The sequence below is a fragment of the Scomber scombrus genome, chromosome 22 (assembly GCF_963691925.1).
Source record: "Scomber scombrus chromosome 22, fScoSco1.1, whole genome shotgun sequence".
NCBI classification, from domain to species: Eukaryota; Metazoa; Chordata; class Actinopteri; order Scombriformes; family Scombridae; genus Scomber; species Scomber scombrus.
Window position 1 is genome coordinate 9,754,491 of NC_084991.1, and position 15,770 is coordinate 9,770,260.

At 39.8% G+C, this 15,770-nt stretch overlaps 1 protein-coding gene across 1 annotated transcript; it reads left to right on the forward strand.

Annotated features, from left to right (window-relative positions):
- The first annotated feature begins 6,887 nt into the window (after window positions 1-6,887).
- sapcd1 (suppressor APC domain containing 1) lies at window positions 6,888-11,065 on the forward strand. Its single transcript, XM_062444067.1, has 4 exons — window positions 6,888-7,035; window positions 9,227-9,388; window positions 10,411-10,566; window positions 10,834-11,065. Exons 1-4 carry the CDS (start codon window positions 6,937-6,939, stop codon window positions 10,918-10,920), a joined length of 504 nt encoding a protein of 167 aa, XP_062300051.1. The 5' UTR covers window positions 6,888-6,936; the 3' UTR covers window positions 10,921-11,065.
- Window positions 11,066-15,770: the final 4,705 nt, after the last annotated feature.

Below are 15,770 nucleotides of genomic sequence, written 5' to 3' on the forward strand. Positions count from 1 at the left end.
AAAACTGAAGTCACACACACACACACACACTTTCACACACACATAAGTGCTCTATACATAGATGGGAGGAGTTTCCATGGGAGTATTCTCCCAGCTGTGGAGGCCACAGGTGGGGTTGTTGGGGAGGAGGAGGAGTGAGTTGTGCTCTGATTTCATGGGCTGGTTGATGCATGTATGTGCGTGTATATGCGTGTGTGTGTGTGTGTGTGTGTGTGTGTGTGTGTGTGTGTGTGTGTGTGTGTGTGTGTGTGTGTGTGTGTGTTTGTGTGTGAGCTTGCTCGGGAAGGGGGTCAGCAGCAGAAAAGTTTGGGGTACAGGGAGAGCGAGGCCGCTTGCTGGCAGCTGGATATTGTCAGGGGTTCACCGGGGGAGCTTGCATGTCAGGGTGAATGGGTTTAAAATGAAATGCACCCAAGGAGACCCTGACTCACTGTGTTTGTTTTTGGGGGTCCTCTGGGGTTGGCTTGGGGGGTGCCGGTGTAACATACAGATTGGCGTCTCACATTTATTTTCTTTGAGCAGTGGTGGTCTGTGCAGGTATTTGAGTGTGTGTGTGTGTGTGTGTGTGTTGCCCTTGTGCATTTATCTGTACGTTTAAAGCATTGGCTGTTCTGCTATGAGGTGATAACTTGGCACTCTATGAAATATTGTTTTTGCAGAGTATGTTTATGGGCGTGGGGAGAGGAGGAGAGGAGAAGAGGAGGGGTTTGAAGGGCGGGACGAGGCGGGTGTGAATCAATCCTTTGTTTTCGTCCTTGCATATGTGTCTGAGGGGAACTTGTTTTGGTCTCGCTGTGGTAACTTTGAAAGTAGTTCAGTATGTCACAACCCGCGAAAAAGCTTCAGCGGCAGAGAGAAATGTCTGAAATATGAAGTAATTGAAAGTCAAGTTAAAAAAAAGGATAATTATGTGTTTATTTTAAGCAACAGCTGACTATTTCAATAGAAAGCCTTCATTAATTCATGTTGAATAACCCTTAATATTTCAAGCCTGTGGTCAATGCAATGTAAGTAGCAACAGGAATAAACTTTGATATACTGTATGTACCATTCATAATTCCACGAGTTGTGTGTTTCTGCTCTGTACAGCTGAGGTGAAAAGGTGGTGTGCTTCAGCTGATGTGTTTTTCACCCTTATCTCCATCTGGGAAACATCTGGTTTGCATCTGGCCCTGGCCGTGTAGTAAAGCGGCTGTGCATGAGCGTGACAATATGTGTGTTTCTGCGAGAGAAAGAGAAGGAGAGGACATGGAATATATTTGTGAGTGTTGGATATGTGTGCGTGACCAGCTGGATGAGGGGATAAATGAGTGAAGGAGCAAATGACTGTGCTGAAAGGAAAGAGGAGTGTGTGTGTGTGTGATTGCGTGCTTAATGTTGTCTTAAACTATGTGAGCGTTAAGCAGACATGTCCACAAATATGTATTTTTAAATTGGTTGTTTACCAGGACGATCTGATATATCATTCAATCAGTTCAAGACCTGTGACTATCAAGTGGGAAATCTGCATGCATGACCAGCACTCAGACTTATCTGTTTGACATTGTTGGGTGGAAGTCACTTCAGTACAGTTTTGCTGGTTTCATTTAAAATGAAGGCTTACAGTGTCATCTGCGGGATTTCTACAACTTAAGGTTATGTTTTTTCCCCCGCAAGATTGGAAAAGTGAAGGGACATGTCTAATTATGGAGATAGGAGGTTCTCACTATACCTCCTGCTAAAATTTTGAGAGTGAAAGATGATGCCAGCTCCAGATGTTGAGAGATGGATATTTGGTATTGATGGTAAAAGGGCCAGCTGGACTAAACTTTTCTGTCATATTGTGTGATTCTTTCAAGGAGAAAAATGAAGCTGCACTGGGCATACTGGTAGCTCTTACTGAAAAGTAAACTGCCAATTTCAGCCATGTGACATCAGAGAGCTGCACACATCGCGTGCATGTTTTCCAGTCACTGTGTGATGTTAAGGATACCACAGGGATGACTCGGGATACAGATTTAACACTGGTGAGTCTAGCTTGTCTAGACTCTTTCTGTTTGAAAAGCAGTATGCATGTGGCTCTGAAGCCCTAAACATCCAATTTTCTGCTTCTATTTTTAGTAAGTAGCTTTAGTTTTGAGGGAAATCATATCATTACATACTGATGTTCTCACAAAATTTAGCCTGTTTCCCCAAAATTAAGCATGACTTATTGTGTATCTTTAGTAACCTTTGGGATCTCCTCTAGATTTTAAAATAAAGCTCTAAGGATTAAACAATGTTTAGCTCCACAGCATGAGTTCGTAATGACCGTCATCAATTAATTAATTTCTGCAAAGGAAAAAAAACAAATTTAATTATTTTCAAGTGTATATATTTTATATACTTAGAGCCTTCAATCTCTGCTTAACTAGTGTAGTAATAATATTGTCCTGCATTACAAAAGCATGTAGTTAAAGTAACTAAAGAGCTAATGGAACAATGGCTAATCTTCAGGGACAAGATGATATTGAATGTGTCTGTCTCACTGTTAAAATCGGGGTCTCTTAAGGAAAAAGGTTGGGAAACACTGGGAACCACCTACTGACTTTCATCATAATTTTTCCTTCTCATATCAGTTAAGGCATCTCTTAGAGGTCTAAAATTATCATAACTTCATTTAAAAACACTAAAGATTAGAAAGACGTCACAAAAAATGAGTAATTTCTGCAACTGAGTATATATTTTTGAATCATTTCATGACCCATCCGACCCATCTTGTAACCCCTTGGAGGAGTCTCTACAGATGTTATAGAAAACACTGCTACAAACTGTCTATTATACAGTAGAAAAGCAACTAAATCTATCAGGTAGGTGTGTCAGCAGTCCCACTTTTATATTTAATTATTGACACGGATAAGGATGATTTTCAGGAGTAAGCTTTACCTTATTTCTGCAGTAATATTTGTTTTGCTTAAATCCATGGCTTGGGTTTGGTTCTAAGGACAAAAAGGTGAATGTAAACCTGTAATGAGGCCCCCTGGAAGACCAGATCCTTCATTCCTGAAGTAAGCATGTGGTTTTTTTTTTTTTTTTTTTGGGGGGGGGGGGGGGGGGGGGGGGGGTTACATATCTGGATAAGATTCCTCAGAACTACGATCTGGAACAGTGAGCCTGGAGTGGCCAGTGCTGGCGTGGGCCTGGAGAAGTGGCGGGAGCGCTCGGCATCTTTGGCCTGAAATAATGTCTCATTTCTTCCTGATTCTTATGGTCTGTTTGTCAGTGTTAGACGGAGAGCTGCGACCAGAGAGGTTACACTCTTTAGCCACTCTAGCCGCTTGTGTATGTGTGTGTGTGTGTGTGTGTGTCTGTGTGTTATTTAGATTCTATGTGGTTTCAAAACAGTTTGTGTGATTGTACTACTGACCATGAGTGGAGAGAAAATACATGTGTGAGGTTGTGTGTGAAGAAGTGAGACAGGAAGCAACTAGGGGCCCACTCTCAGCCGCAAAGTAGTACTACTAACTAAAAAGAGTCAGCACAGGCGGGAAATAGGTCACTGGAGTTTCTCTCTCTCTCTCTATCTCTCTCTCTCTCTCTCTCTCTCTCTCTCTCTCTCTCTCTCTCTCTCTCTCTCTCTCTCTCTTTCTGTGTGTGTGTGAACTTAAAATTTACAAGCTCAACAGTTTGAACAAGTTGCTTGGATGAATATATATTTTTGTCACAATATGATGAACTTCCTCTTAGAGGGGCCCACAGTGGAAACTAATCCTGATCATGCTTGTTGCATCTGTGTGATAACTGGCCTTTAAGCCACCCCCTAATGTGAGATAAATGTAATCTTTGCAGAAGTATTTTTAAGCCTCTTATTTTCATCTCAGCTTCTCTCTTTACCTCTTTGCTTACTCCCAGAAAAGAGCCAGCGGTGGCAACAATGATCTCAAAGTAACGAGTCAAAGATGCGTCATTTGTTAACGCTGTTGGTGTTATGAGCTCATGTGGAACTTTAGGCTTCATTCTGGTGTGAGTCATGTGTCTCATGATATAACAATGGAGTCATGGGTTCCCTTTGGGCTAATGTCTCAGAGACTATTCCTCTGGAGCAGCTTTAATCACATGTTTTTTTATATGGGTGCTGTCTTAAAGCCTCAGGGCTGATTGGCCTCCACGTGGGACAGTGTGCTCACTGACATGACAATACAAGAAAAGTACAGCACATCAGACCAGTGTGTTACCTATGTTTAATATGTAAAAGTGACTACACAGTGTTCCTCATCATTTGCAGGTGACATCAGTGAACTTATGTCCTGTGCTGCCCCTAATGAGATAAATATCACCCTCATTTGATTTTTCTTCTTTTGTGGTAAAATTTAACAAAAGCACATCACAGCAGAGAGTGCAAGGAAGTTATAAATAGTTGACATACTCTTGAGGAAGTCTCCCTTGACTGGATCTTCGTTGTTTTGCGCCACCTGGTGTTTTTTTATAAGCCTGTACAGTTTTTCCCTCAAATTGGGATATCATTAGAATCACAAATTGTCAGCTCTGAGTTTAATCCTCAACTCCACCGAGTACTGTGTACGTACAGCTCCCTCTGCTGGTGAACAAGTAGATTGCAGGGTTTTTGTTGGAAGTGAGTTAATGACACTGAGTGAGTACTGTATTTAGTAGGTTCCAAGTGTTTACACCTGATTACAAAAACATGTTTTTGAAGAAAATTTAAATGATTTGAAGTGCTCAATGTTTCTTGGGCTAATCCTAACCCTAATCCAGTGGGTGGGATCAACAGGAGTGTCTCACGTGGACACTGTCAAACTGGGAGGGCTGTTAAGAAACATGTCAGAAAATCCATAACCACACCCTCTGAAAAACCACGCCACAGTATACAGTATGTTTTACACACCCTTTTCTCAGCTTGAAGAGCTTAAAGCTTCTGTAAAGTTGAAGGACTCACAAGAGACAGAAGAATGGTTAAATGGTTAAATGCTGACATATGCTGACTTTCTAATTGACCTTTTAGACCTTTCAACTCCTAAAACTCTGGATTCTATGTTACCCAAAATTCCCATTAATTATGTCTCTTAATTAGATCCTCCCTGTCTGGTAACATCTACGTATTTTAGTCTTTACACACCCACTTTACAACATGTTATCCGAGCCATAACCAACACTGCCGCCAGGATAATTGGTCCGCCTGCACCCAACCTCACAGAACTCATTGCACACATTGCAATCTCAATAGCACAGGACATCACACATCCATTCAATCACTAACTTACCCCAGTGCCCTCTGGATGTTGGTACAGAGCCTTGAGGTGCAGAACAGCTCGCTTATGGAAAAGCTTGATTTTCTTAGTCTTACCCGCCTCAAACAGTATGCCTCACTGAACAGGCCTGAGTGTGTACTGTTGTCTGTCACTTTATGTTGCTATTGCTGTATTGTTGTTGTCTGATTTGTACAGTACTGTGGAAAGGAATCTCCCCTTGGGGAGCTGTAAACTATAAAATTGTTTAAAATGTGTGGAATGCCCGTTTAATTCAAAATGAACCCCCTTTTTATTTTTTTTATTTTTTTAACATATTGGGACCTTTTGAGCAAAAATAATGAAGTGGAAGTAGACATATATATTGTACAATTTGCTCCACTGTATTTATCTGACAGTTATTATTACTGAATGCTTTTCAGGTTCAAGATTTTACGTACAAGCAGAACAAGTACTTCTATTTTATAGCCAGCATGCAGAGATTCCACAGAAATAAGTATTTTAAATATCTGGATGGAGGCGAATGGTGGTGTTTTATACAACTAAATGCTTCCATTCACATGATGGGCATGGAATGCAGGAGAAAAAAAAGTTATTGAATAGTGTATTCTATTGGTATTGGTGTCTCTTTAAGGGTACTGTTATTGGTATTGGTATTGTAATTTTTTAAACACTAAATAACCAGCCCTACTTAGTCAGAGTACACTAAAATGTGTCCAATAAAAATGGATTTAACACCCAGTTTTACCACAGGCAGAAAAAAAAATAGTGCCACTGATCATTCATGCTGGTATCGACCAGCTGAAGAGCTGATGGCTCATAGTAATGACGTTTGTGTCAATGTATGGCTGAAAATCCATGAGTCCTCCACACTGCACCCGCCCTGTCCTGCTCTCACCACCAGAACATACAGTTCTATTCTCAGCAGCCATCCTCAATTACTATAATGTCCACTGGCATGCTGTACACACCTGTAGCGTGATCTCTCGTCCCCAGGTTATGTCACATTCCAGTGAACATGTTGGGACAGATTGCTCACCTGAAACCAGGGAAGAAAATAAACACATGCACTCTCCTTTCATTCAGCAGATTAAAAACAGAGGAATGTCAAGTTCATGCAGGATGACATGATTCGTAGAAAAAGAAAACCTTCTGTCGTGTGTTTTCTTTTATGTACAGTTGAGATTTAGGATAAACAAGGTTTTGACCCAGATGAACACCTGTATCCTCCTCTCAATCCTCCCAACCACATTTAACATTTCCTGCGATACCTCACTCACACGCTCACTCTATTTTTTTTTTCCATTTGATCCTGTGTTGCCAGTTTCAAAGTCTCTCCAACCCATCCCTCTCTGTCACTGTATGTTGATTAACCAGTCATGGCAGTGACATGTGGAATTTTTCATTACCTCGCCCTTGGGGCACCATGCTGTCTGTGCCTGTGTACCGTACTGCTTTTTTTCCACCCCTGCCTTCTCTCTCTCTCTCTCTCTCTCTCTCTCTCTCTCTCTCTCTCTCTCTCTCTCTCTCTCTCTCTCTCTCTCTCTCTCACACACACACACACACACACACACACACACATACATACACTCTCTCTCATTCTCTCTCTGTGGTATTATTCTGCGTCAGCCAGTGGCGAGCTGAGGTTTGTTGTTTGTTTTCGGGCCAGCTGTATGGGGCAGTAGCAGCTGTCAGTTACTGATCTCTCCTCTCCATGGCCTGCCGTTCCCCAGGCTCAAACTCCTACACTGTGGTTATTATCCCGCTCAGGACCAGCCTTTACAGCCTGGACGCACTTCGCTTCTACCTATGGGTGAGGAGCATGTGTGGAAGGAGGTGGTGTGTGTATGGTGGAAAGAAAACTGCCACGATTCTTATCTGTTACAGATTGTCGTGTCTTTACTGTGTGTTTGTGTGCGTGAGTGTGTTTTTTTCAGAGTTGATCTTATCAGCCACAGTGTGTACTCACGTGTGCTTAGTTGTGTGTATTTCAGCACCATTTGGATGAACAATAGGAAAAACAACTGTAACATACAAAATCCTGCAAGAGTAGATACAAACTATTACTGAAAGTTGAGCATTCACTGCATCTTGTGTCTGTGAAAGTTTTACCCTTTGTGTACAAATTTTCCATTTTTCAATACATGAATATCTCAATTTGAAATGTTATCTAAAAGAGAAGTGTTGAGATAGGATCTTGTCTCTTTAGGCTCACTTAAAATACATGTGTGAATTTATACTCTACGTACTGTATGTGCCTGTTACGCATTTATGAGCAAGTGCAAGCAAGTAAGGAAGGAGTTACTGAGTGGACTGACAATAGTTGTTGTCAGGATTTGCTCATACTGAGGTTATGATTCTATCTCTCAGAAATGCACCGCTCCTTATTGAAATTTTCACCAGACACGAAAAAGACAATCACAAACTCTGATTCACCATTTGGATTTTTAACATTTTATTCATCCAGTTAAGTTGCGAAATTACATATTTTCTGAAAAGCTTAGGGCATAATGAATTCTGTATTTATTAATGTTTGTTGGACTAAAAGTAGTAAAATTTGAAAATATTTGGTCTAAGAATACTACATGACTGTACATGGCTGTCCTAGATGGTAGCTACAATCCCGCAGAAACCGTTGCAAGTGTCCCTGTGTGGTTAAAACAACAGATTGATAAAGAAATATAGATAGAGAAGCAGCGCTTAATTGGTCATGGATTTATAGCAGCATAAAATGTAACATTACCTGTCTAAATAAAGAACTTCCTTAATTTTTAATATATTTTCATGAGTTATTTTTTAGGCAGACCTTCACTGACAAAATGAAAGCATTTATTGTATATTTTGGAGACAACTGAGTCATTCTGTTTTCAGTCAGTTATTCCATCTTTGATCCATGTCTGCGAGCTGTGTTGGAGGTAGCGTGACTGCAGTCATCCCAGTGACACATACCAACATGTCAAGTCTGCCTCTCACAGCTTCCTGTTAAAAGCTCAATATAACCAGCTTTCCATTAACTGTAAATCTATGATCATAAAAACAATTGTCAAGACCGACTAACCCACAAAAAAATCTACATTATCTGACTGATTGAAAGTTTGATCAATAGAACACAGCTCCAGCTCCAACTGATGTAAATGGTGTCACGAGTTTCTAATCCATCTCACTGTTGATTGCCTTTAAAAGGACAAAGTGACTGTGATGTCCTGACCTCATCATGCTAAAGGTGGATCACTACCACCATATGATTCCCTGGTTGTTGCATAGCTGTTCGCTCTGTTTGAGCCTATTTAAAGTGCCTGTAAACTAACAGAGTGTGGACAATAGCACTAAAGGCCTCCTGCTGCTCTGTAGATTGACTCTGCTGATAGACAAAGCCTTGGGGCCTCTGCAAGACAACAGGCAACGCTGTGCCAATCGTGCTTCCTTTACACTAATCTGCACGCAGGGTTTTTGGTGGTCAGGCTTGTTAGCAAAGCCCTCTGCTGCCTTTGAAATAATAAGTAATAATATGCCCTTTATTTATGTAACACTTTTCAAAAACACATTTACAAAAATCTTCACATACATAAAAAAAGAACACAGTGAAATTACAAATTAGAATCAGTTCAATGCAAACAAGATACAGAAGAAATAAATACAAATCTTAAAATTTAGATTAAATTTATCTAAATTTAGAACAGTAAAGAGCTCAGGATATGGCATCCAAATTCAGCTAATGTCATCTAAGGTCTTAAGAAGTACAGTTTCTAGACTGCAGTGTGTTAAAAACCAGCATGAAATCTTTTAAAGTAAGAGTTATCGTTCAAAAAGAATCTAAAAATACACATACAAAGACACACATGTCTCACAAAACCGGCTATATGATCCAATTCAGCATGTATCATAAGTTTTTGGACATGGTTTACTTTTATTCAATAGCAAACAGGGACATGTGACAGGAACAGGAAATTAAGGTCAGAGGGGTTTTTTGTAGTCCTGATCTAGTTTTGCTCTACCCGTTTTAGATTAAGCGTCTGAAGGAGTTAGAGAAGGAGAAGGATGCTCTATACTCCGGTCTGGAGATTCTGGAGAGGGCTCGCCTCTGGTATTTCCAGCGGCTGGAGGAGAACAGGGCCCAGCAGGACAACATTGACCCCATTAACGTCTTCCAGGAGAGTGCAGCAGAGGTACAGAAGTTGACTTTACTGACCATGATGCCATGAATGTTTCAGTTTTGGACCACAAATATAAAGACACCCCAATATTTAGGAACCAATTGGTCATTGACCGTTATTCTGGGAAACGTAGTTCCTCATTAGAAGCAGAAGTGGAAGATAACTGTTGAAGAAAATAGGGTAAACAGTTTCGCAATGTTTCCTCCTGTTCATATTTACCATCAGAAGATCCCCTTCAAATGCACTTTCAATTTCAATAATATAGGGGACAAATAGTTAGTCAAATAAAGACAAAAAAAACAGTTAAAATTACATTTTAATTAGTAAAAAAATCGTCCTCTTTGTTTTTCCTCGGACAGTGTTTCCCTTTTTGGCTGCAGTGGAAGGATTATAACAAAAAGAGGGAATTTGGCACCAAAAAGACAGTCATTTTAAAAGATACTGTCTTGATGTGATTCATTTGGGTGGCTAAAGCTTAATATTATCAGACAAACTTTTAAATACACTACATTGAAGGAGGACTGTGGATTTTGTTCCCCATCACTTACGTTGAAAGTGCATTATGAAGGGATCGTCTAATGGTCAGTATGAACAGGAGGAATGATTACAGCAAGAAAAACATGTGTCAGTGTTAATTTGGGCATCTGACTGTTGTTTTAGGACAGACTTGAAAAATTGTGAACCTGTGCTTTAACATCAGTGACTGATTATGTACTGTAATTTATATAACATTGTAAGACTATCCAGAAACTGCATCAGAGCCCATCTTTGAGACTTGATAAGTTAAATGCAAGTTTGTAAGATTGGTGAAAGAAAAGTGACTCAGTGTCGATTCCCTTGGGCCTGAATCTAAGGCAGAGGTGTAAAGTTTGAGACTTAAAGTCAGATTGGGGTTGGATGTTGCATTAGGGTCCGATGACTTGGTGCAAGTTTTATTGAATCATCAACTTCTCACCAACATTACAAGTTAAATATCTGACTGATATCACATCTGATATTTCTAAGTGCTCCGGCTGTCTCTCATCTTTCTCCAGGGACGATCCTGCCTCCTGAGGTCTTGTATCCAGCGGGTGAACGGCTCTTTGGGCTCTGTGATGGCTGAGCCCAATGTCACCAGCACCAGCATTTCTTCTCTGCCTGACGCAGTGGCAGACAGTGACCTCCGGTGGCACAACACTGTACTGACTCGGGTATGAAGATGACACAAAAAAGTCGTTTGAAATAGTTACAAAAATGATCAAGTTTTTGCTATTTGAATGAACCCTGGACAGGTAGATGCTGACTTTTTCATATTACTTATTCCTTACCACTGTAATGGCTTCACCTATTTCTTTTAAAATTGTTATATTAAAGTGAATATGTTAACAGGTGGTGTGCTGTCAGAGGATGCTCTCAGTGTCTATATGTCCTTGTAAAAAAGGCCATTATAATCTCTGGTTATTTTTCCTCTTTGAAAGGAGGTGAGTGACAAGAATCGTCAGATCTCCATGTTAGAATCGGAAAAAGACGCTCTTCTGGAACAGCTGGATGAACTGCAGGCCTAGTGACTGCTTACATATACGCACACTTCTACAGGCAGGAACATGTGTGATGCTCTGCCAACTTACATTTCACTGAATGTCACATCGTTTCTAATTTTTCGACAACTTGTAAATATGTATTTAAAAGAATAAATTGCAGTAAAAGATTCATCATTTGTTTCTGTGTGTTAATTCCACTACACAAGTATGCTGAGGGGTTGTTGAATAACTTGACTGTTACTATTACTTTAATGAGTCAGTAACAGACTTTACTAAAGCCAAACCCTGTTGTCATCATGCACTATGAAATAACTTCCTATTAATACCTCAACCTGTTAATATAATAGGAATGTCCAGTCAGTCAGACAATATTCCTGTTAATGTAAATGATCTATTGATATGATGATAATTTAAGAATAATTGTAGCAGTATTGGGTTTTATTGCATTATGAAGAGGCTAAAATTATCATTTTTTAAATAAAATGTATACTCTAGTAGAGATAGTGGAGATGCAAATGTGGGCAAATGAACACCTACCAATCCAGCCCTAAACTAGAAATATAATTATTTCATATTATTTGGCCTAGGTTTAGCCACCATTGTGTGGTATCTACTGGAAATACTGGATTGCAAAATTGCCAATATTTATTGTAAATAAATGAATGACGATTATAATTAATGTTGTTTTTGTTTGTTTTTATCACAGATGCTTTTTAAATGATTCTAGAATTTAAAAAGATAGTGAAGAGTTCCTTTTTTCTTTTCTTTTTTTAAAGCTGAAGTACATCAATATTTTTTCAGTGCTCTTCCGTTTCCGTCTCTGCATGCGGGCCTTCTGTCTCGACATGTCCCCAGCAACCTTTCCCGGTGGTCCCGCAGTGATCTTATTTCCAACTGATAAACGTTATCTTGCCTCGTCATCGTGCGTGTTTGCAGGAATTTTTCTCTTCCTCTCTACATTCTCTACACAATGCTCAAATGTGTAGCCTTGCACATGGATGCAAACACTAGCAGGCCTCATAAAGAGCTCAGTCCTCTCACATAGAAAATATATAGCTGACATTTACATCATCATCTAAGATCAGGGCCTAGTATTTCCCCATTCTTTGTGGAGCATTTTGTAATTCCATATTGACTACCAAACCTACTTTTTCTCTTTAACTTCCATTTTGCATCCTTTTTTGTGTATCCTTAATCTTGTTTTGCATGCTCGTCAACATAAATTGAATGGTGCAACTATTGTCTGCAAGTGTGTGTTTACTCCGAGGCCCATGGCGGCCCTGTGTGTCTGCAGTGACAGTCATCGCAGCAGAAGGTAAATAGAATATGATAAAAGACAAGGTGCAGTATGAGGGCAATTTGTTGTATCTGTTGTCCTAAGACAACATGGTTCTATGCAGTTTTATGCACTGCATGCTTGTGACAGATCCGCACATTTAACAGGGTAGGAGTTTTAACACGTGTGACATAATTCCCCAAACAAATTGTGATCCAGATAATTCCCTGGAGTTATAAACGTTTCCTCTGTCTTCTACATTAAATCACATTCATCCATTAGTAGCAACAAGTACCGCACGCCTGCATGGAATCTGATTAGAATCAGCCTGTGTGCATCAGGAAAAGAAAACATCCATTATGGCAGAGGCTTTCATTTAAGTAGCCTCATGTTTTCTATCTTCAGAATGCCACTGAACCATCAAGCCCAGGGTACCAGCACTTGGCTAATTATTGGGTCTAATTCACATACTGCACAGCCAAAAATCTTTTGTTGAGGGTATGTTACGCCTTTGTGGCTGTCAATGCCGCTCTTCCATTCCTGCACGGTTCACTTGAACTGCTCTCTACTGGTATCTCCAAATCCCATTTACTTATATACAATATCATGTTTATGTTTTTCCCAAATTTGTGGTATTACTGAAAATCAGAAAATGTGAGCTGTTTCCATGCAGGCATGCGGAGGTGGGAAGCATAAACACACAAACTGAGTGGAGGGGGGTTGTTTTTGGAGGTTTTTGCAGGGGCTAGGGGTCCCTGATAAATGCATTCCTCAAGCTATTAGGAGAGGAAACCCTTCCTGAAAACCCAGAGATTGTACAGTAAGTAGGTGGTCTTTGAAGAGCACTCAGGTAACCAAAACAAGAGAGACTTTCTTCAGAATAGACACTTTCTGGTTTGAGATGCTTATTCTGTGCTTTGGGGATCAGTTAAGCCTGTATAACATTCATTTCAATTAACTAAAAAGAGACAGTAGAGTGTCAGTTTCACACAGGTCAGACTTTGTTCATGACAGATATTTTAAATAAGTCATATAGCAGGAAAATAACAGGTGTAATTAATAACACAATTAATGTCTGCAGTGTATTTTGGGGTATTTCTGGAGCTGAGTCACTAATTAATGTAATTACCTGCACCCGTGCACCTGTGCATGAGTGTTGCAGACAATCAGGTGGCACACATTGAGAAGGTGACATTATGCAAAGTATAGTGAATAGAGTAGCTTTTCAGAGTTTACAGCAACAACATCATAATGTGTGTTTGTGCTTCCATGAGTTTGGACAAACACTGGATGAGCTGTTCAGGTAGTTGTTCGTTCATTGTCATTAAAGTAAATGCATATCACTGTACATTAGATGATATTTCACATTAGTACTGGTGCATTCGTAGGATCTAAGAGAATACACAAGTCGTTTGAAATGAGTTAATTCATGCCTTTTACTAGTCTGCACAAAAAGTTTGTGTGAAATCTCATTGTTGCATCAGCTTTCTATTGTTGGTTTATTGGTTTAATAGAATTGTATAATTCAATCTGAAATTATCATAATTAAGCTGTTTAAGTTCACAAGAATAACATTTTATACAAAACAAAATGTGTTTTATATCTCCCAAATGAAGGTTTGATGTGTACACATCTTAATTCTATATACTGTGTAGTCTGAATAAGGCTTTTCACAGCTATATTCACTTGTACACCTTGACAAACACTTCTTTGCTAGTCTGTAATGAATGTCAGAATAACTTGGCCAGAATTTCACAATATGGTAAAGACTTTGTACACTGACTTCTTTAAAATGAATGCATTTTCAGTAATTCAGTGTTTGCAGTGTCACGCCACTGAATATAAAAAACATTTTCACAGCACACATTTTAAATAGAAGGAAAAGCACAGCTGGAAATAATAACATTCACTTTATTCCATTAATTGTCCCAGTAAACCATGTCAGAGAGTGAGCATGTACAGTACTGGATTCCTGGAACTGATTCACCTAAATGTAAAACAGTCATCATTAATATTATTAACTCTACCTGTGCCTTTCCTGCTTTTATAAGACAAAAAGTGTGCTGTGAAAAGAGTGTGTCAACAAATAAAAAGCTACCAGTGACCCAATTGATAATATCGTAAGGCACACGACATCCATCAACAAAAATGTGATGTACAGTAACAGTAATCTAAACCTAAAACTTGATTCATTCTTCATTTGGGTGACTTTAGGGTTTAGATTATTTTGTTTCACATACTGTTCATGAATTTCTATACTAAAAACAATTGATTTTTCTCTCCAAATAAACTATGTGTAAACTCAATTTACAGATTATATTGAATGAAAGACAGTGGTATTTTGTCAACTACGCATGTTTTACTCATTTACAGTATTTTTTTATTAATGGCACATTTTACTGTAGTAATACAAGTTTCATGCACAAGAGTTTTTCACCAGTAGGTTCATCTACATTATTTTTTTCATTTATTATGTGTTTTTTTTTAACTTTCTGTCATGTACAGCAGATCACAAAGAGAGAATAAAACGCTAGTAAATAATCTCCCCACTGTCGCTGAGGCCGGTTTTGGATTCTCCATCACTGTTGCAGTCTGTCCTCTGCGGCAGTGGCACAAGGTTGCGCACATCTGCAAGTGGCATCTCCATCCCGGACACGTTTAATTCCAGCAGGCTTTGAAGGTGTTTGATATAGTCGATGGCCGCCCGCAGAGTCTCCACCTTGCTGAGCCGCTTGTCCTCAAACTCCTGCGGAAGATGCTCCCTGAGCCGTGCGTAACCTTCGTTTACGCAGCGCACCCGGTGCCTCTCTCTTTCGTTCCTTTTCCGGATGAACGCGGGCTCAAAGGAAAAATCACACACACTTTGTCCGTGAAAGGGGAAATAGGGTAATCGTCTGTAGGGCAATCTCTGGCCGTGCACAGGGTCGAAGTATGCCGCATCCAGGTGGAAGGGGAGTCCGAGCCGAAGGGCATCCTTGTAGTGCGCTGCGCTGTTATCCATGGAGATGCCGTGCAGAGCCAGTGGAGGGACGTATGGCATATGCTCCATGAAGTCTTTGTGATGATAAGACATCCCTCTAAGAACCAAAAGGAAGACATATTTAATATACACTAAAATACATGCAAATAACTTGTTCACAAAAGTCAAATGAACTGTAATCAATGCAACTTACCCAAATGTCAGAGTCTCCTCAAAATCATGTCGTGTCTTGTGCAAGAGTTTCCTTTTAAACCTCGCCACTTTGGGACTGAATGTCTAGTGTAATCTGTTATGAGTAGACTCTCCTTGATCAGGACTTAGTTGGTCTATGTGACAACTTGTTTGTTGAGGTTATGAGACTACAGGCAGAGGTGGGTGTGATCTGGGGCGGAGATGCACCATGTAGCTTTCTCATCAAGATAAGGCTGTTTACATAACGTCTTCCTCCTTCCGTTGAAAGTGTGAGGTATTGCTCATAAAAAATGCTTTTAAGCAAATATCAGGTTTATAATGCCTGACCTCAATGATTCTAATGAATCACTTATATCAATGAGGACACGTTTTAAGGATGCCAGGATTTTAAAGATAGAGTTCAGTAAATCATCTAGCTTTATTAAA

Excerpts from the sequence above, each read along its gene's own strand:
- sapcd1 (XM_062444067.1), top strand. The coding sequence starts at position 6,937 with ATGGCCTGCCGTTCCCCAGGCTCAAACTCCTACACTGTGGTTATTATC. Across the intron at positions 9,389-10,410 it reads TCCAGGAGAGTGCAGCAGAG|GGACGATCCTGCCTCCTGAG; the intron begins GTACAGAAGTTG and ends ATCTTTCTCCAG. Across the intron at positions 10,567-10,833 it reads ACAACACTGTACTGACTCGG|GAGGTGAGTGACAAGAATCG; the intron begins GTATGAAGATGA and ends CCTCTTTGAAAG.